General features: G+C 40.7%; 1 protein-coding gene across 20 annotated transcripts in view; it reads left to right on the top strand.

Annotated features, from left to right (window-relative positions):
- The window catches only part of RIMBP2 (RIMS binding protein 2), an 883,237-nt gene that overhangs the window by 136,000 nt on the left and 726,125 nt on the right, over positions 1-21,112 (top strand). For 19 of the 20 annotated variants that reach the window (XM_073628097.1, XM_073628121.1, XM_073628271.1 and 16 more), the window contains exon 3: positions 15,544-15,651. The exons of the other annotated variant lie outside the window; for it this stretch is intronic. In XM_073628097.1, the coding sequence (XP_073484198.1) occupies positions 15,544-15,651 (108 nt within the window). The remainder of the gene's footprint in view (positions 1-15,543; positions 15,652-21,112) is intronic. 20 annotated transcript variants of the gene reach the window in all.

Below are 21,112 nucleotides of genomic sequence, written 5' to 3'. Positions count from 1 at the left end.
GAGGGGGGGGGGGGGGGGAGCAGGAGCGAACAGACAACACACACAGCCACAGCCAGCAGCGAGAAAGAAAAAAACTGTCTGCATTCCGTGTCACTATGCATCGGGGGGTTGGGGGTGAGCGGGGACAGGAGAGCACACAGCGCTGGCTGTGTCTTGCTAACCAGCACACTTTGAAACCATATCATATACAGCAGGGCTCAAAATTTCAAGTCCTAAGCATTTAGCCAGGCCTTAAGTGTTACTGACCACCAGTTGCCCCACCTAGCCGCAACCATGCCCCGCCCCTAAACACGCCCTCAAAAATTATCTCATGAAATGACACTTAAATGTTTTATGCAAAATTAAGTTACAAAAATAAATATTAAAAACAACTTTATCAGTGCCCATCAGCACAGCCTCACCAGTACCCATCAATACAGCGTGACCAGTGCCCATCAATACAGCCTCACCTGTGCCCGTCAATGCAGCCTCCCCTGTGCTTGTTAGTACAGTCTCACCTGTTACTATCAGTACAGTCTCACCAGTGCCCATCAGTACAGCCTCACCTGTGCCCGTCAGTAGACATGTGCATTACGTTTCGTTCCGAATCAAAATTCGGACAAATTTTTCATTATTCGGAAATTCGTATGCATCCGAATTTCCGAATTACAAAAGTACCGAATTTAAACGAGTCCGAAAAAAAAACGATCAAATTCGAAAACAAATTCGAATCGAATTATAAAAAATTTAGAAAACGATTTTCTAAAAAATACAATAGAGTAGAATATAAAACAATAAAGCATATATATATATATATATATATATATATATATATATATATATATAAAATATTTTTTTTTATTATTCTGTTCTATTGTTTTTCTATGCTTTTGTTTTCTATTATTTTCTATTTTATAAGTCTTTTCTATTCAAATTCGAATTCATTCTATACGAAATTCAAATTTCAGGAACATGGCTTCTGAAGTTCAAATTTCGCATAGAATGGATTCGAATTTGAATAGAAAAGATTAGAATAGAAAATAGTAGAAAATAATAGACTAGAAAAACAATAGAACAGAATAAAATATAATATATATATATTATATTTTTTTCTATTCTGTTCTAATGTTTTTCTATGCTATTCTTTTCTATTCTATTCTAAATTTTTCTATACAAATTTGAACTAATTCTATGCGAAATTCGAATTTTGGAAGATGGCTTCTGAAATTCGAATTTCGTATAGAATGGATTCGAATTTGAATAGAAAAGATTAGAATAGAAAATATTAGAAAAGAATAGACTAGAAAAACAATAGAACAAAATAGAATATAATATATATATTTTATTCTATTCTGTTCTATTGTTTTTCTAGTCTATTATTTTCTACACTGTTCTAATGTTTTCTATTCAAATTCGATATATATATATTATATTTTTTCTGTTCTATTGTTTTTCTATTCTATTCTAATCTTTGCTATTTGAATTTGAATTCATTCTATACGAAATTAGAATTTTGGAAGATGTTTTATATATATATATATATATATATATATATATATATATATATATATATATATATATAGATCTATATATATATATATATATATATATATATATATATATATATATAGATCTATATATAGATCTATATATATATATATATATATAGATCTATATATAGATCTATACATACATATATAGAGAGATATCTATCTATCTATCTATCTATCTATCTATCTATCTATCTATCTATCTATCTATCTATCTATCTATCTATCTATCTATCTATATATCTAGATATATAGATATATAGATATATATATATAATATTTTTCCTATGCTGGTCTATTGTTTTTCTATGCTATTATTCTCTATTATTTTCTATTTTATTCTAATCTTTTCTATTTGAATGCAAATTCATTCTATACGAAATTTAAATTTTGGAAAATGGTTATATAGAAATAGAATGAAATTGAATTCTAATAGAAAAAGACTAGAATAGAAAAGACAATAGAACAGAAGAAAATATAATATATATATTGGAATATATATATATATAAAACCATCTTCCGAAATTGAAATTTCGTACAGAATGAATTCGAATTCGAATAGAAAAGATTAGAATAGAATAGAAAATAATAGGCAAGAATAGCATAGAAAAACAATAGAACAGAATAGAAAAAAATATAATATATTCTATTCTAATCTTTTCTATTCAAATTTCTATTCAAAAATTCTGTACCAAATTCCAACTTCGGAAGATTTTTTTTATATACCGTATTTATCGGCGTATAACACGCACCCCAATTTAGGAGGGAATTTTAAGGAAAAAAAAACTTTTAGGAGGGAAGTTGAAGGGAAAAAAACTTACATTTAAATGCCCATCATTGCAGCCTTCTCAGTGCAGCCTTGCCCCAGTGCAGCCATGTTAGTGCAGCCTTGTCAGTGCAGCCTTCCCCAGTGCAGCCTTGTCAGTGCAGCCATGTCAGTGCAGCCATGTCAGTGCAGCCTTCTCAGTGCAGCCTTCTCAGTGCAGCCTTCCCCAGTGCAGCCTTCCCCAGTGCAGCCTTCCCCAGTGCAGCCTTGTCAGTGCAGCCTTCCCCAGTGCAGCCTTGCCCCAGTGCAGCCTTCCCCAGTGCAGCCTTGCCCCAGTGCAGCCTTCCCCAGTGCAGCCTTCGATCCCCTGTCCCTGCTTGCTGGGCTTCAAAATCGCCGACCGCGATCTGAAAATGGCGCCGCCGGCGCCGAAATACACAGAGCCGGTCCTCGGCTCTTTCCGGCGGCTCTCGTTCACTTTCGGCTCCACTCGTAGTCCCGAGCGGAGCTATCCGAGTAGGTTCGGATAGCTCCGCTCGGGACTACGAGTGAAACCGAAAGTAAACGAGAGCCGCCGGAAAGAGCCGAGGACCGGCTCTGTGTATTTCGGCGCCGGCGGCGCCATTTTCAAATCGCGGTCGGCGATTTTGATATTTTGACAGCTCGGGATCGCAGGGGATCGGCGTATAACACGCACCTGCGACTTTCCCCTGATTTTAAGGGGAAAAAAGTGCGTGTTATACGCCGATAAATACGGTATATATATATATTCCAATATATATATATATATTATATTATATTTTTTTTCTATTCTGTTCCATTGTTTTTCTATGCTATTCTTTTCTATTCTATTCTAAACTTTTCTATTCAAATTTGAATTTATTCCATCCGAAATTCGAATTTCGTAAGATGGCTTCTGAAGTTCGAATTTCGTATCTATTAGAATTCTATTTCATTCTATTTCTATATAACCATTTTTCTTTTCTATTATTTTCTATTCTATTCGAATTCACTTTCATTCTATACGAATTTTGAATTTCGTAAAATGGTTATATATGGTTTACTTTTTCAAATCCGGTAGAATTTTTTCGAATTTGATAGTTTTTTTTCGAATGTGGTAGAATTTTTTTGAATCTGATAGTTTTTTTCAAATGCGATCAAATTTTTTCGAATACGGGCACATTTTTTCGAATACGAAACTAAACGAATCCCGAAAACGAATGTAACAAGTGCAACAAATTTAACTAAACGAATTTAGTTAAATAACGAATCGAAACGAAACTAAATTAATTTTTTCGTCCTGCACATGTCTATCCGTCAGTACACTCTCACCTGTGCCTGTCAGTACAGTCTCACCTGTGCCCATCAATAGACATGTGCACACTGAAATATTTCGTTTCGGAATTTCGTTTTCGTCCAAAAAATACATTTATTTAGTTACTCCCGAAATTCGTTTTTATTTATTTCGGTTTTCGTTAAAAATTGCATTCGTCCGAAAATCCAAATTAAGGTCGAATCTGTCATTGAATGCTTATGGTGTCTGTCGAATGTTCAAAGAAGATTCGACGGAGCAGCTAAACTGAGCGACGCCATATAGTTTACCTGCTCCGTCGAATCTTCTTAGAACTTTCAACAGACACCATAAGCCAAAGTAGTGGGGATCTGAGGACCCAGGGTTGTCGGGCAGAACCCCCCTGCCCCAAAGCACCTCCCCTCATGTTGAGGGCATGTGGCCTTGTATGGTCCAGGAGGGGTCACTCGCTTGTCACCCCCACCCTTTCCTGACCTGTCAGGTTGCATGCTCGGATAAGGGTCTGGTATGGATTTTGGTGGAACCCCACAACCTTTTGTTTTCCTTTTGGCATGCAGTTCCCCTTAAAATCCATATCAGACCCAAAGGGCCTCCCAGGCTGGTTTTTACAAAAATGTTGTATTAACGGCAATGGTATTGTATTACTAGCAATTTAAATTACATTTTATTTCTTTATATATGTCAGTTTTGCTGCAGCAGGTTCTATACATGGTACTGATGCTCCACTTTACAGGCAGACTATGGGGACCCCCAGACACTATATTTAAAGGAATTTAAAAAATTAAGATTGACTGGCATTGACAGGAAAACAGGAATTGATATTGTTGGTGATTTAGGCCGGGTTCACACCAGTGCACTGTGGTTTGGGCACAGCTCAACTGTATGCACAATTTATAGACAGTTTTAGGTGCGATCCCATTGACTTCTATTAGACTGTCCATTTTCATCAAAGTGCATCAAAGTCCTGCATGAGGCATCTTTGATCCGCTTTCAGAAAACGTCTTTGGGATTGCTCCTAAAACTGGATGTAAAGCATGCATGCAGTCATGCTGCACCCAAACTGCAGCACACCGGTGTGAACCCGGCCTTAGTTATGGAGCTGATAGTAGGATGATATTATGGCAACAGACAATATTATTATAGTGCTTGGTGCTATGATAGTCCTGGTCATGGGAGATATTATTGTAGTGGCAGTGATTGGGAATGCTATTATGCTGCCTAAAGATGGTATTATATCAGTGGTGCTCAACCTTTTGAAGAGCGCGGGCCACTTAAGTTTATTTTGAATAGCATAATGAAGATTTTAAACAATCAGGATCATCATTTTCTGTGGGACCAATCCCCGTTCGATGTTTACCCACTGTTTAAAATCAAATTTTTCATTAACCAGATCACCATTAATCCCACTCTTGCACTCAGATGTGACCAGCCAAAAAAGTTCTGAACCAGTGTTGCAGCCATCACTATATCAGGGTCTTTGCAGCCATCCCTTGAATTGCCAAAACATGGACTGTGGACAATCTAAACAAACAACAACAGATCAGAGAAAGCCATTGGGAGCATGAATTTGTAAGGGGGCTGTAATGGTAGTGATCTCTAGCAGTCTCATGAAACATATCCCCAGTCTTTAACAGTCTCCTGCAGCATATTGCATCTCCAAGCTCCTAATATCAGCAGTGGATGTTAGGGGCAACAACTGAGGCTCCATATACTGTATCTAGTAAGTTGACCATCACTGCACTATACATTCCCTTTAAAAATGTCAGCAAAAGACTAGTGCATCTAGGTTTATCGGTATTATACTGAATTAGAAGACATTGAATAATGTATCCAATTATAGTGAGCATTACATTGGAATACATACAGTATACCTATGCTGCATTTGGGCTGGATCTTTTATGTGCAATACATGTTAAAATAAACAGCAATAAAATCATGCAAATAAAAGAACTGAATTAGGTACGAAAATAAAGCACAAATTTAAACAGCCTTGACTATCTCCAGAAATTAGGATCTGTTGGCAGTTGTTTCATAGCAGCAAGAAGACATGCTCATTAATAAGACATCAAGTATATTGCACAGCTTCTCATTTGTAAGTTTCTAGTGCAGATTAAAAGTTGAAAGGTTTAATCAGAATGTTTATTAAATTACAGCTCTAAAGTGAATTAAAGTGGAACTAAACCACCAAACAGTTTTGGGCCCCAAGAGCTTTTTGCTGTAATTTGCAAGGACCCAAGGATGTGCACCATATCTGCACATTACAGCAAACTTATTTGGCAGTGCGACCCTCTCCAGGGCTGTGATGCCCGATCTTGCATCTACACTACCACATCACAATTTATGGATCCTCTCAATATACTCCCTTCTTTATTCCCTGGCATCAACTACTGCAATCGTATTCACTTGCAGCCATCCCCCAAATCTACTCTATGTTCCTTCCTCTCTACAATTCTTTACTTTTAGGGTTTTTTTTCCGAATTATTAAGTTTGTTTGTGCCCCCCAAAAAATTTTGAGCACCGGCCACTACTGGTTAGAACTCTTGGAATTTGACCGTATTCACAGATCCCTTGCACCTAAACCTACTGACGGCCCTACCAGGGATGTTAAAAAGTTTCTCTTTTACCACACCAAAGAGCGGCTTTTACAAGCGGCGAGGGAACGTCCTGACCTCTCCATCCAAAACCACTCTCTTCAGCTGTTTGCGGATCTGTCCCCAGTTACAATTGCAAAGAGAAGAAACCTAAAGCCATATCTACAAATCTTTCAAACCCATGGTATCAAATACAGGTGGGGGTTCCCCTTTAGGCTTGATGGATTTTCTCATCAAGGTTGTCAATTCCAAGCATCTTCCCTGCCAGATTTGAGACGTCACTTCCAGGAATTACGACTTGACCTTCCGTCATCTCAAGAGGAACCATCCACCTCGTCTCTCCACCCAAGGCAGTCTCAGCCTCCCCGCAAACCGTCACAGGCATCTCAACAAGGCCCTCCGTTCTCTTCAAGCTCAACGCTTCCAGGATGCCCCTAATGGTTGAGGAACTACCTGAAACTCTGGGTTTTCTCGTCAACATGAGCCTGAGTTTTGCCTCAGGCTTCCTGCTCACTTCTAGCCTGATTGGGCCACGTCTCCTGGGATTGATTCTGTCCACTCAGTTACCGAGAGGCTCTTTAGAGTCCCACTACTGGCATCATATCTATATATTTTTTATTTTTTATTGGTTATACTTTAGATGCATTCCTGATTGTTGTGTGTGTTTTTGTTATTTACATTTACCTGTGGCTGGCTCTATCCGCTGCGGGTATGCCACCCTGGATTGCCCAATTTGATGGATGGTGGTCCTTGGGGAGGGTTGCCCGCAGCTGAGGAGCTGGCTGGTACCTGAATTTTGTTTTCTGCCAGCTGATGCTTATGGGGGATTTAGGTCTGCTTAATGCCTATTATCGGGCGTGGACTGTGACTTTGTCCCTTATGGTTATCAGAGAAGTTATCTGATTCACATGATATTGCACATTTTGGACTAGTGATATAGTATATCCCATTTACTGTTACATAATGGGATTCTGGCACTTGCATTAGTGTTGTTTACCTATTGGCTGTTTTCCTCTCCCTGGCCTTCCCTGGTTTATCCCAGGAGACCAGGGACTGGTTTCACCTAATTTATCATTTAAGCCAGTAATTTTTTTTTCTAATAGTTTGTGTCTAATATACTGCGCTTTTATTAAGTGCTTATTTTTTGTATGTTTATTGTTTAGAATTATTTAGTACGCCCAGGGGGTCCAGTGGACCACTGTGATCTCACAGTATCAGCACTTGCTTAGGACCATGGTCCTGATCGACTACCGACCTTTTGGTGGGTCCCTGAACCCACATACAGTTGGATTTTTGCTTTATTAGCATTTTATCTTCTGAGGTTTTCTCAGCTCTATTGTGCTTTTTTTTCTTCGCTTTTCTCACTACCTTTCTCTTATTTCTTTGCGACTTCCCTTCTTTTCATCCCCCATTGAGTTTGCAGGGTTTGCGTCCGGAGACATGGGTGATCCCTTAACCTCCTTTTCCACATGACATTAAATTGGCTGTCATTAAACGTTCAGGGTATGAACTCGCCACAGAAGAGAGTGAACGTTTTTAAGTACCTTAACAAACAATGCATAGACATAGCCTGTTTACAGGAGACTCATTTCTCCTCTGTCTCCAGCCCCAAGTATTTTGATGCCCAATACCCTCAGGTGTTCTTGGCTAATGGCCCAACCAAACAGAGGGGAGTTCTGATAGCTTTTCGTAAATCGGTACCTTTCAGTTGCACTAGACAGATAGCAGACCCTCCTGCTTCAGGGTACTATTCAAGACGCGTAGGTCATTATACTAACTTATTATGCCCCCAATTCCAATCCAGGACCATTCTTGTCCCATATTTGTTTTGATATCTCACCAAAAAGGTACCTTGCTCCTGGCAGGAGACTCTAACGTGGCCCTGGACCCTGTTTTGGATAAATACTCCTCGGAACGAGTGGCTGCATCATCCGCAGCGAACATATAAAGCTGTACTCAGGGGACACATCATTCAGCTGGCAACAAAATGCAAGAGGGAATGGCAACAGCTACAACAAAATTTTGAATTTTTGAATCTCGGTTGCAATCTATTTCCACTACTTTTAAACAAACCCCTATGCCTGCTAATCATAAACTTTTGGACCAGACTTGCACGGAACTGGACTTATGTCTCACTGATCAGGCGGAACGCGCTCTGTGCTGGTCTCGCCAACATTGGTAGACAAAGGCAAATAAGCGATGCTAGCCAAAAGATTAGGTGCATTTGATCCTAAACCTACTCCTATTACTTTACGCACCCGTCTCAATATTCTTACCAGTAATCCGGTCAAGATATTGGACAAGTTCCGTCATACACTTATTACTTTATATTCAGCCGATAACCTCACAAACGACCAGGATATAAAAGATTTTTTGCAGTACACCTCGCTGCCAACCATATCCCTGGTATGCATGGACCTTATGGACCGTGATATCCAAGAATCTGAAGTCCGCCAATGAATCAAAAACCTGAAAGTGGGCAAGAAGCCGGGTCCAGATGGCTTTACGGCACTTTATTATAGAAAACTAGTTGATGTGTTAGCCTCTCCTTTAACGGCTATGTATACCTCAGTCAAAAATGGCCATAATTTTTCTCCTGACCTTCTGACAGCTAATAGAGTAATGTTGCCTAAACCTGACCGTGATCATTCCTCTTGGGCCAACTTCCGACCTATATCCCTTATTAATATTGATATGAAAATCCTTACCAAAATATTGGCTCACCGTTCAAATTCATTCCTTCCCCGTTTAATTAAAAGAGAACAAGTTGGTTTTGTACCACAGAGACAGGCAGGGGATGCCATTAGGAGAATAATACAATTGCAACATCTTGCCCATAGCTGCTCCCTTGAAACAATGCTTTTATCGCTGGATGTGAACAAGGCCTTTGACACCCTGTCTTGGTCCATGACTATACTCTGCCATTATGGCTTTAGTATTTTGTTTTTGAGCTGGTTGACAGCACTGTATGATGCCCCTCAGGATAAAATCAAATACTATGGTTTTGCATCCTCAATTTTTCCTATTCGGAGGGGCACTGGACAGGGCTGTCCACTTTCGCCTCTTTTGTTCGTCTTGGCTATGGAACCCCTGGCGGAGGCAATCCGTTCACATCCAGATATAAAAGGTATTGAGGTTGCGGGTTCTGTTCATAGAATATCACTGTTTGCAGATGACATCCTACTGACTCTGACATTGCCTAGAATTTCATTACCTAATTTATTCTCCCTCCTGGAGGCTTTTGCATCTCTAGCGGGCCTGCATGTTAATCCTACTAAGTCTAAGGTGATGTCTGTAAATCTTCCCCCTTAGGAACTGGTGTCCCTGAAAACAAATTTCCCATTTCAATGGCCCCCCTCGTTGCCTTATTTAGGTATATGACTCACGCATAAGTATGATGGGTTATACCAGGCAAACTTCCCCCCTCTCTTTAGGAAACTTAGGAAACCTCCAAGCATATTACACTGCAGCAAACATAGCCCCATTATGCCACTGTGGGTCACTATTGACCTGGCCGAATCCCATCCTATTCCTTCTCTACCCTGGCTCCCCCCACACATTGTCCGACTGGGTTCGGGCCGTGTCTGACACACTCTCTCCGCCTGTGGGACTCGGTTAAAATCTCGGCAGGCTTGATATCCCCCCCCATTTACCCTTACTGCGTCTTATTCACTGCTCACTATTTCCCCCCGGCTGTGAAAATCCTAAACAATTCTCATGGTGGACGAACAATGGCTTCATTGACATCCATTCTTTGTTTACCCCAGCAAGAATACTAACTTTTGGCGCTCTTAGATCTTCCCATGATGTCCCCTTATGGGAACATTACAGTTATCTACAAATTAGACACTTCCTCCAACAACTCATAAAGGCCCAATCCACCCCATACACATTGACCCCCTTTGAAAGCCTCTGCAGGTCAAAACCTCATTCCCCGGCATTAATATCTTTGCTTTATTCATCAATCATCTCCTCCAAAAAAAAAAAAACAGTGAAACCATATCATCTTCAGTGAGAGAGGGACTTGGGAAAACAGCTGGATCCAGAGGACAGGCAAGTCATGACAATAGCACTTACCAAGAGTTCTAGGAATGTTCTCATTCTGGATAATGCCTACAAATTGTTCTATAGATGGTACTACACGCCAGCTAAATTACCTAGTTTCATCCCATCCTATTCCCCTCTTTGCTTTAGGGGTTGCTCGCAGGAGGGAACTATGGCACACATTTGGTCGACATGTCCTAAAGTCTGTAGACTATGGGTCAGGGTTTATACCCTGCTTCGTAATATGTTTCATTCCCATCTTAAAAGAGACCCCTATAAAGCCCTTCTTAGTAAACTTATTCCAGAACTCCTTCATCCAATTGGCTCTACACCTTTTTAGTGCAACTAGGTTAACTTTTGCAAGGGCATGGAAAACTCCTGTGCTTAGTTTTGAAGCAGTTAAAAACCGTATAAATGACATTATGACTAACGAGAAACTGGCAGCCCTAGCCTCTGAAACTCACTATAAATTTCTTAGGTTTTGGCAGCCATGGGTTACATGCAACCAACCCTACAGGTTTAACAACATACTTCTTTCAGTTTAATGGCATCTCGGCGCACAAACCCCACCCCCATGGGCTCTCTCTCCCCTTTACTTTTTTTCCCTTCTTTCCCTCTTGCTTTTCACTTCCTGATTCAACACTTTTCTTTTTCTGTACGATTCTCTCTCCTACACACCTGATTTCCAGGAGTCGGTTTAGTGAAGATGGTTACATAACTAATATACAGCTAATACATATATATATGCCCTTTCCTTTTATCGCTTGGGGCTTCCAAGTTTTTGCTCATCGTACAGTATAATTAGGGGCACCAAATGCTCTAATTGGCAGTTTACAGAAGATGTTTTCTTTTGCAATGAAGAATAATGTACCATGCTTATGTCATCCCTCTGTTGGGATCCTTTTTCTTTATGTTATGTTTGATGTAACCATCACACTGTCATACTACTGTTGAATTTATTTTTCTACTAATAAAATATTTTGTAAAAGAGCTTCTAACTTCAGCTTGCTAACTACTTCAGCCCCGGAAGATTTGGCTGCTCAATGACCAGGCCATTTTTTGAGATACGGCACTGCGTTGCTTTAACTGACAATTGCGCGGTCGTGCGATGCTATACCTAAAAAAATGTACATCCATTTTTCCCCACAAATAGAGCTTTCTTTTGGTGGTATTTGTTCACCTCTGCGGTTTTTATTTTTTGCGCTATAAACAAAAGAAGAGTTTTTAAAAAAAACACAATATGTTTTACTTTTTGCTATAATAAAAATATCCCACATTTAAAAAAAAAACAAATTTTTTCCTCAGTTTAAGCCGATATGTATTCTTCTACATACTTTTGGTAAAAAAAAATCACAATAAGCGTATAGTGATTGGTTTGCGCAAAAGTTATAGCGTCTACAAAATAGGGGATAGATTTATGGCATTTTTATTATTATTTTTTTTTTACTTGTAATGGTGGCGATCAGCGATTTTTTTATCAGGACTGCGATATTGCGGCAGACAAATCAGACACTTTTGACACATTTTTGGGACCAGTGACATTTAAAATGCACTGATTACTGTATAAATGACACTGTCAGGGAAGGGGTTAACACTAGGGGGCGATCAAGGGGTTAACTGTGTTCCCTAGGTGTGTTTTAACTGTAGGGGGGATGGGACTGACTAGGGGAGGAGAGAGATTGGTGTTCATACTTAGTATGAACACACAATCTCTCTCCTCTTCCCTGAGAGAACCGTGATTTGTGTGTTTACATACACACATTCCCGTTCTCGTTCTGTCACAAGCGATCGCGGGTGCCCGGAGGTCATCGCGTCCGCTGGGCACTCTCATCGGCTGCGGGAAAACGCTTCGGGCCGGAGGCGTCTTAAAGAGCAGACGTACAGCTACTACGGCTCATGCAGGGGAGCCAACCTGCCACAGTATACCTGCAGCGGCTGGTCCAGAAGCGGTTAAATTAAGTTTTGACAATAAAACCTGGATGCTGATTGACTTCTATGCAGAGCTGCACCAGATTTTGCACTCTTTAGTTTAAGTAAATCAGTTCCTCTATGCCTCTCTACATGATTATCTCCCCCTCTGCCATATTTTTCTTCACTCTTCAGTCAATGACCAGCTCTGCATCCTTTCTTACTGGAGCTATAACATCTGCAACTGTTCTTAACTGCATTCCTCAGCAACCATTAGTTATCACTATCCCTACCTTCTGCCCTGCCCACAATCAGCTTGTGCACTTTACATCTATCTCTCTCCTATCCACAGTTACCTTCCCCTTTGTTCTCCCACTATACTCAAGCCCATTATACAGTATCTATTTTCTCAATGGTTTATGATCAGATCGTGCTTAGCTCCCTCTATCCACTGTCCACAAGGAAACCAGTAGTCCATTATCTGTTGACTGGAGGGACCAGATGGTCAGGATGGATTATAAGATAAAATATAAGGTCGGGAAGATTCAGGATACAAGCAGGAAGGGGGATACATATCAAATACTGGGGCACTGTGTGAATCCTGAGCTGGTGTTAAATAAGTTCCCAGCAGCCAGCATCAGGTTGTGATGAGACCAATCTCTGGCACCAGTTGGCTGCAAGGACAGGCCTGTTGGTGGACATTGGACTTACGCAATTCGAGTCCTGGGACCATAGTGCCACTAGCAGTTGTTCTAGGTACCGAAATACATTAATCATACACCATTGCATCTTTATTCTTTCTCCTTTTTATGATCACCTACTTTTTTGCCAGCAAGATCCTACAGAAAATCATATACCCCATGAGGATGGGGCCTTACTGGCAGGATCTCCATGTAGCAGAAGATTCACAAAAAAGGAACTTTATACAGTGAGGCATGATGCCAAACATACTGAAAAAATGGGTCTAAAACCTTGTACACACGATCGGATTTTCGTCCGGGAATTGTGTGATGACAGACTGTTTGCCTAAAATCTGACTGTTAGTACGCTCCATCAGACAATTGTCCAACTTTCTGCTAACAAATGTTGGTTAGCAGGCTAATACATTTTTGGCGGACAACGGTCTGTTGTTAGATTTTCCTATCGTGTGTACACAAGTCCGTCACATAAAAGTCCAAAGTACAAACGTGCATGCTCAGAATCAATGCTCACCAAACACAACATTAGCAGAAGGTGCCCAAAGGGTGGCGCTCTAGAGCTGAAATTCCACGTAGTACGTCACTACGTTCGTGTTTGTTGGCTGACAATTGTGTACCGTTTGTATGCTAGACAAGTTCACGGCACACACCCTTCAGACAAAAGTCTGACGCTTTGTTGGCCAACAATCCGATTGTGTGTACGAGGCTTAAATGACTTTATCCATTGCTGTTGCCACTCGGTTTATATAGTATGTATGTGTATATTTTAAAAAAACAAAGAAGAGAGCAGTGCCATCTAAGTGCAGCGTGATAAAAACATTTTAATATAAGACAGACAATTTTAAACTCACAAGATGTCCAGCCGCCCCTGAGCCGAATCTGAGAACCAGGAAGCTTTGGGAGCCACCAGCGCAGCCGGGAACATCAGCTGCCTCTCCACTTGCGAGCTGACCGCCTTCCCCCAGGAGTGGATGAACTTCCTATACCATTTCACATGCGCTGTAATCTCTACAATTTTGTGAGTTTAAAATCGTCTGTCCTATATTAAAATGTTTTTATCATGCTGCACTTAGATGGCACTCTCTTCTTTGTTTTTTACCCTTCTAGCTTGTTATGAGCCGGCAGCCATACAGAGTCAGCCCATCTGTGACCATCTACACACCTATTGCTGCATTTGAATTCTCATGCATGGACTCTCCACTATAAAGAGTAGATTAATCATCAATTTCTCTCTATTTGAGCTGACAGAGCGCACAGTTTGTAAATATTTTCCTTATTTAAAGGACTGACTAAAAAAAAAAATGTTTTAATCACTTCCCTACCATATGGCTCTCCAGTTTTGGGTAACCATGCATATTCCCATGGTACAAGTTCCTGGAAAAGGTCCTAGAATACTGGGTGCTACAGAAACCACCAGCTGGAGACTGGATCATAAATGTCACAATGGAGATATTTGCCAGCACATCACGGGTCTTCAAGTTGAGTCTAAACTTTTTTTATTGAACCATAATTACATCACAAACAAAAATCATTTGGACTCAACGTGAAGATCTGTGGTGTGCTGGCAAATATCTCAATTGTCTCAAGTTCTGGGGGGGGCGTCCATGGACGTCCTCCCACACGCACGCATCCCGTGAGGCACACATTGGGCACACTCTGTGACTGAACGTGGTAAATTTGTCATAGATTGTTGGTAAAGGACCAATCACAGTGGCCCTTTACCATGTGTTAAGCTGTGTTCATCCACAGATGGTCACATGTATACAGACTTGCCTGTTGTTGGCAGACACTCTGTCTCTGTGTGAGGAAAGAAAACACAGTGAGTACATTGTTCATGATCATCAGTGCAGCCCCATCAGAGCCCACCAGGTTAACAGTGCCTATCAGTGCAGCCTCATCTGTGCATATCAGTAAAAAAAAGAAAATTTACTTATTTGCAAAATTTTATAAAAGATACTAAGAAAATGTTTTTTTTTCATTTGTTTAGCAAAAAATTAAAAAAAACCCAGTGGTGATCAAATAAAATAAAAGATAGCTCTATTTGTCTAAAAAAAATGATAAAAATTTCATTTGGATAGTGCATGCCCGCACAGTTGTCATTCAATTGTCATTCAAAGTGCGACAGCGCTGAAAGCTGAAAATTGTCCTGGCAGAAAGAGGGTGAAAGTGCCCTGTACCGAAGAAGAATATTTTTAGTAAGGTAAATATGAAATGTTTCAGATGAATATTTGGAAACTCAAGTACTACTTTTCAGTATGTTTGGCCACATACTTCCCTTTAGCCCTGGTTCACATTGATGCTACTTTGAAATCGCGCTATTTCACTTGAAGTAGCACGATTTCAAAGTAGCAAGGTCAGCGCAATTTCAGATGTTACTTGATAACACATTGAAGTCGCACCTGAAATCGGCAAAAGTAGTGCAGGAACTACTTTTGCAAATTGGTGCGGTGGCGCAAAATCGGGGTCGCTTCGATTGGAACAGTGCCATTGCCTCCAATAGGCTGCGACTTGTCATGCGATTTGATCACTCAAATCGCATGACAAATCGCTCCAATGTGAACCTAGGCTTATACAATTTTCTTACATAAATTCTGTTGTAATTTTTTTTTCCCTAGGGTTCTTTAAATCAGTAAAATTCAACTGAAATATTATAGCTTCCATGGAATGTGTTTTATTTATTTGTTTTATTTTACAGCAGAAACCTGACATCAGTAAAGTAGGCTGTACCGCAAAGCAATCAAACCAGAAAACAACCAGCAAGGAATCTGAAAAGCCAAATGTAGCCAAATTCACAAAGCACAAGGTAGGTTTTCTCTGGATAGAAGACCTTATTATGTGAACAGCCAAGACACAAAACTTATAATGCCTACAATAATAAAAAAAAAAGGAAGAAGCCATTTGTTATTGAGAGTGAAGGCTTGTGCACACTACCTTTCTTGGCAAATACTTATGCAAATGTGTATTGACACATGTGTTTGTGTAATTTGGATGCATTTTGAAGTACTCCATTCAAGCAGGTTGCATACACTGAAATGGGTAGCTCCTGCATTTTTTAGTGCATGGCATATTGCTATAACATGCTTTGCCAAAAAAAACTGCAATCTGTTCTGCTCTAACACCGCCAGAGACATATAGGCTATATAAATTATTGAGTTAAAGTTTCTTTGAGTTTAGTGGAGTAGCGTAGGTAGCACAGTATGGGTACGTATGTGGCTCATTCTAGAACTGTATACAACTGCTTCTCAACATGTATAGCACAATATATTTTACAGAAATATGATACTAACGTGCTTGTATATGATACTAACATGCTTGTAATCAGCAATGATTTAGCTATAGTGAATAAGCTGCATGGATTTGACAAGTTATACTACCTTTGTTTTTTGTTGTTTTTATTTTAAACTAAAAAGGTTTTAACTTTTTTTAAATTTAAAGTATACATTGACTTGCCTCCAGGACATTGCCCCTTAGAGACCATATAAGAGGTATACCAGAATTGTTTGCACTATGATTTGGCAGCAGGTCACAAAAGATGATTTTCTCTCCATCATATTTTAAGTCAGTTTTCTGTGTCCTTTCCACCCAGTTGTTCATCCAGACAGGTTGAAAGACATGTTTAACCCCAAAAAACAACCTGATGTTAATCCCGAACAACAGTGTCGGCTGGTGCTTAAAATTTTTGGGGGGAGCAAACAAACTGAAAAATTCTGAAAAATACTGAAACAAAAACATCAAATGCAGCCACTGTGCCCATCAAATGCAGCCACTGTGCCCATCATATGCGGCCACTGTGCCCATCATATGCGGCCACTGTGCCCCATCAAATGCAGCCACTGTGGCCCATCAAATGCAATCTCTGTGGCCCATCAAATGCAACCACTGTGCCCATGAAATGCAGCCACTGTGCCCATCATATGCAGCCTCTGTGCCCATGAAATGCAGCCACTCTGCCCATCATATGCAGCCACTGTGCCCATGAAATGCATCCTCTGTGCCCATCAATTGCAGCCACTGTGCCCATCAATGGCATCTACTATGCCCATCATATGCAGTCTCTGTGCCCATGAAATGCAGCCTCTGTGCCCCAACAATTGCAGCCTCTGTGCCCATCATATGCAGCCACTGTGCCCATGAAATGCAGCCTCTGTGCCCCATCATTCGCAGCCTCTGTGCCCACGAAATGCAGCCTCTGTGCCCCATCTTTCGCAGCCTCTGTGCCCATCATATGAAGTCACTCACTGTGCCCATGAAATGCAGCCTCTGTGCCCCATCAATTGCAGCCTCTGTGCCCATCATATGCAGCCACTGTGCCCATAAAATGAAATGCAGCCACTGTGCCCATCATATGCAGCCTCTGTGCCCATGAAATGCAGCCTCTGTGCCTATCAATTGCAGCCACTGTGCCTATCAATTGCAGATACTATGCCCATCATATGCAGTCTCTGTGCCCATGAAATGCAGCCTCTGTGCCCCAACAATTCCAGCCTATGTGCCCATCATATGCAGCCACTGTGCCCATGAAATGCAGCCTCTGTGCCCCATCATTCGCAGCCTCTGTGCCCATCATATGCAGCCACTCACTGTGCCCATGAAATGCAGCCTCTGTGCCCCATCAATTGCAGCCTCTGTGCCCATCATATGCAGCCACTATGCCCATGAAATGTAGCCTCTGTGCCCCATCAATTGTAGCCTCTGTGCCCATCATATGCAGCCTCTGTGCCCATGAAATGCAGCCTCTGTGCCCCATCAATTGCAGCCTCTGTGCCCATCATATGCAGCCACTGTGCCCCATCAATTGCAGCCTCTGTGCCCATCATATTCAACCACTGTGCCCCTGCCCACCTGCTCGCTGTCTGACCGGCACTTGCCCCATCTTGGTGGTGGGTCAGGCAGCAGGTGATGGCGGTGAGCTGTGGGATGGGTAGCGCGGGTCAGGCGATTGCATCTGTGTTCTCCATGCGTCTCTTCTTCACTTCTGCTAGCTGGCCAATGGTATCGCCTGTGCCTTCAGCCAATCAGGAGACTGGTATTAGACCCACGCCTCCTGATTGGCGGAGAGGCGGTTCAGTGTTAGAAAAGCAAATATTAATTTGCTTTTCTAACACGCCTGGGTGGACTGTGAGCGCAATGCTCTGCACTCAAAGTCCACCTTTTTTTTAAAACTTTAGAGCCTATGGCTCTAATCAGGTGCTTCAAAAAAAAACAAAAAACACCCCTGCCGCTGGAATTCAGGCGCCCGGTGTCCAAAAAGGAGCCGGATGCCTGAATAGAGGGTGGCAGGGGCAGCCATGGATAGATTCATGCAATGCAATGCAATGCATGAATTTATCTATTTTTCATATAGGGGACGGCGTGACAGAGGGGGTGGTGCCCATGCACCCTTAATGGATGGACTGCCCCTGCTGAACAAGGAAATAATCCCTAATAAAGCATGGTCCAGTTTCCTTCAGCAGAAAGTAATCAACTTTTAGTAGCTGTATGTATTTTTTGCTTTTAGAAATACATCTGGATATTTTTTGAGTCAACTAGAGCCAGTATTTATGAAAGACTATTGTACATTTTAACAGTTCTTACAGCAAAGTACTATAAAGGTGTAGTCTCTACATATTTTGCATAGATTCACAGTATACTGCTCAGAAGGCAGTGAATCGCCATTTTATGATAGATCACATGTCTATGGTTTGGAAAAGGACAGGTTGGATTTGTTTGAAAATGTTGCATTATTGTCACTGTGCCTCCTCCCACACACACACCCTGAGATATGCTACTCTTTGTCCACTCTTCCCCCCTCCATTCACTTATGTACCCTCAGGTGAATGTGCATGTTTTAAGAACTGGCAGCCAGTAGATATATCTTTGGGAATTCAGTTTGTGCCTGAACAACTGAATACCCTCATATATGTATGGCAACTGTCAATTGTTCCTTGTTTTTGTCCAGACCACACTTCTTAAGGAGAAGAGCTTGGATAAAATTAGTCATATTGTTACTGTTCCCCGGCCTAAGGAAAGCTGAAGCTGCTGTTTTCTATCTACGCGTTTCTCTTCTCTTCAGTTAGTTTTGCAACCTGTAACATAGTGGTTGTGCCTAAAATTGTGACCGGAATAATCAAAGAATGGTTGGATTGCATTTGCATGCCTGCTAGTTTACCATCCTCTTCTGTCTACAGCTCTGCCTCCTGTCGCAAATGTACGCAAATTATTATATAACTAGAACCGGGTCCTATAAGCATTGCAGGATTTCATAGTGCAGTTTTTAATGCTTGCATAACTAATTGGAATGTTTATACTTTTCCTTGATTAGATCACCAACATTGGTATAAAAAATCTAGGTAGCACAGCTGGTATGCAGGTGTCATTGAGACTTAAAGTGGTTGTAAACCCTTACATATACCCAGTGAAGTGACTGGCCTCAGATGATACACAGAGATGAAACAAAGCCTCCTACATAAGTTGTACCTGTTTATCTGCTCCGATCACTTCCCTACATCCATTTAAAGTGCAGAACACTCTGCAGATCTCAGCGAGGAGAGGTCTGAGAGCTGATTGGAGGGAAGGAACACCCCCCCTCCTTTACACAAAACACAGGAACAGAGCTGAGGCTGTCAATCAGCTGGAGCTCCCTCCCCTGTCACCTTTTGTCTCTTGGTGTCAGGAAAACTTGAAGCAGAAGTCATTCATGCTGATAGCAGAGGTTGTTGTTCATAGTTCATGTCTGAGGTTTAAAGCCACTTAAAGATTAATCCATTTTTGGTAGACCTACCTTTTAAGAACCTAAAAGCCAAAGTGGATAATGACTTCTGCCTCTACACTATCTACCAACGTACATAATAAATATAAGAATCCTTTTGGACCAAAATATGGATGTGAATATCGTTTGATTAGCTTTTTTTTTAATTACTGGTTTCTAGCCTCTGACAATGTAGTGCCTTTTCTGTGCTGCAATTTGCCATCATTTCTTTAAAAGAAGCAATGACAATTATTGTTTAATCCTATGCAGTTTGTAAAAGCTTTAAAGCAATTTAACATCAGTCAGCCTTGATTTCTGCAATTTGCATGTTTAGCATATCATCCGTGTTTGCCATTATGAAATAAACCACATTACCCTTTTGATCTGGTTTTCTCAGCTCTGTATGCAGAACATCCAAATATTAGCAAGACTGCAATTCCCTGACCTGTGAACGACATATAATTGATACTCTGTAATTTATCGTGGCCCATTGTGTGATGGGAAGGAATTTAAATATGAATCTTGCCTTTAACCAGTCAACTTAGGTGTGTGTAGTTATTGGTATCCTATGTTTTTTATGTGTAAATAATGTTTCTATTAATTTTGCCAATGGCTTTGTTGCTACCCAGAGGTGATCAAAATCTTGCAAGAATTTTATTTACCATTGTATCCTAAGCAGGCTTATTTAATAAAAATATCTGTTGATGTTGGTTATAGGGCTTCGGCCTTATTACTTGCCTAGGGAGATTCCACATGTTATTGTTGTGGCGGTGTATATTCCACCTTCTGCCAACCCAACATTGGCAAGTGATGCCATCCACGGTGTTATTGCAAAACTTCAAACCAAGCATCCCAATGCCCTTATCATAATCTCTGGTGATTTTAATCATGTCACCATGGAGAAAACCTTAACTAACGTCACACAATTTGTGAGCTGCCCAAAATAGGACCCTGGATCTGCTGTATGCCAATGTGGAGAATGCATACAGCTCTTCTCCTCTTCCACCTTTGGGCAGATCAGATCATAATTTGGTCTACCTCAATCCTTGTTATGTGCCCATGGTTAGGAGACAACCTATGACCACCAGATTAGTGAAGAGATGGTCTGAGGAGTTCTTTGAGTTATTGCGGGGCTATTTCGAAGCAACAGATTGGAATGCACTCTGTGAGCCACATGGAATGGATATTGATGGGCTTACTGAGCGCATAACACATTATATTCATTTATTCATTTCTGTGAAGATTCTATTGTTCCAACAAGAATTGTTCATTGTTATTCAAATAATAAATATGGTGATGTCTATATATATATCTATATATATATAGATATATATATCTACATATAGGACCTCCTGTATAACGGCTACTGAGGGAAATTGTGAATTTTTTATGTTTTATGTGAGTTTTGTACTTGTCTTTGGATTTTTCTTTTTTTTTGTTGTTGTTGTTGCTGTATTTTTTTATGTTTATAGATTTGCTAAATATGCACACTAGATAATTATGATGAATATAGAAACCTTTTTGTCACAAAGATCTT

This window comes from Aquarana catesbeiana, linkage group LG01, assembly GCF_042186555.1.
Source record: "Aquarana catesbeiana isolate 2022-GZ linkage group LG01, ASM4218655v1, whole genome shotgun sequence".
Lineage (NCBI taxonomy): Eukaryota > Metazoa > Chordata > Amphibia > Anura > Ranidae > Aquarana > Aquarana catesbeiana.
This window is presented reverse-complemented; position numbering and strand designations above follow the sequence as displayed.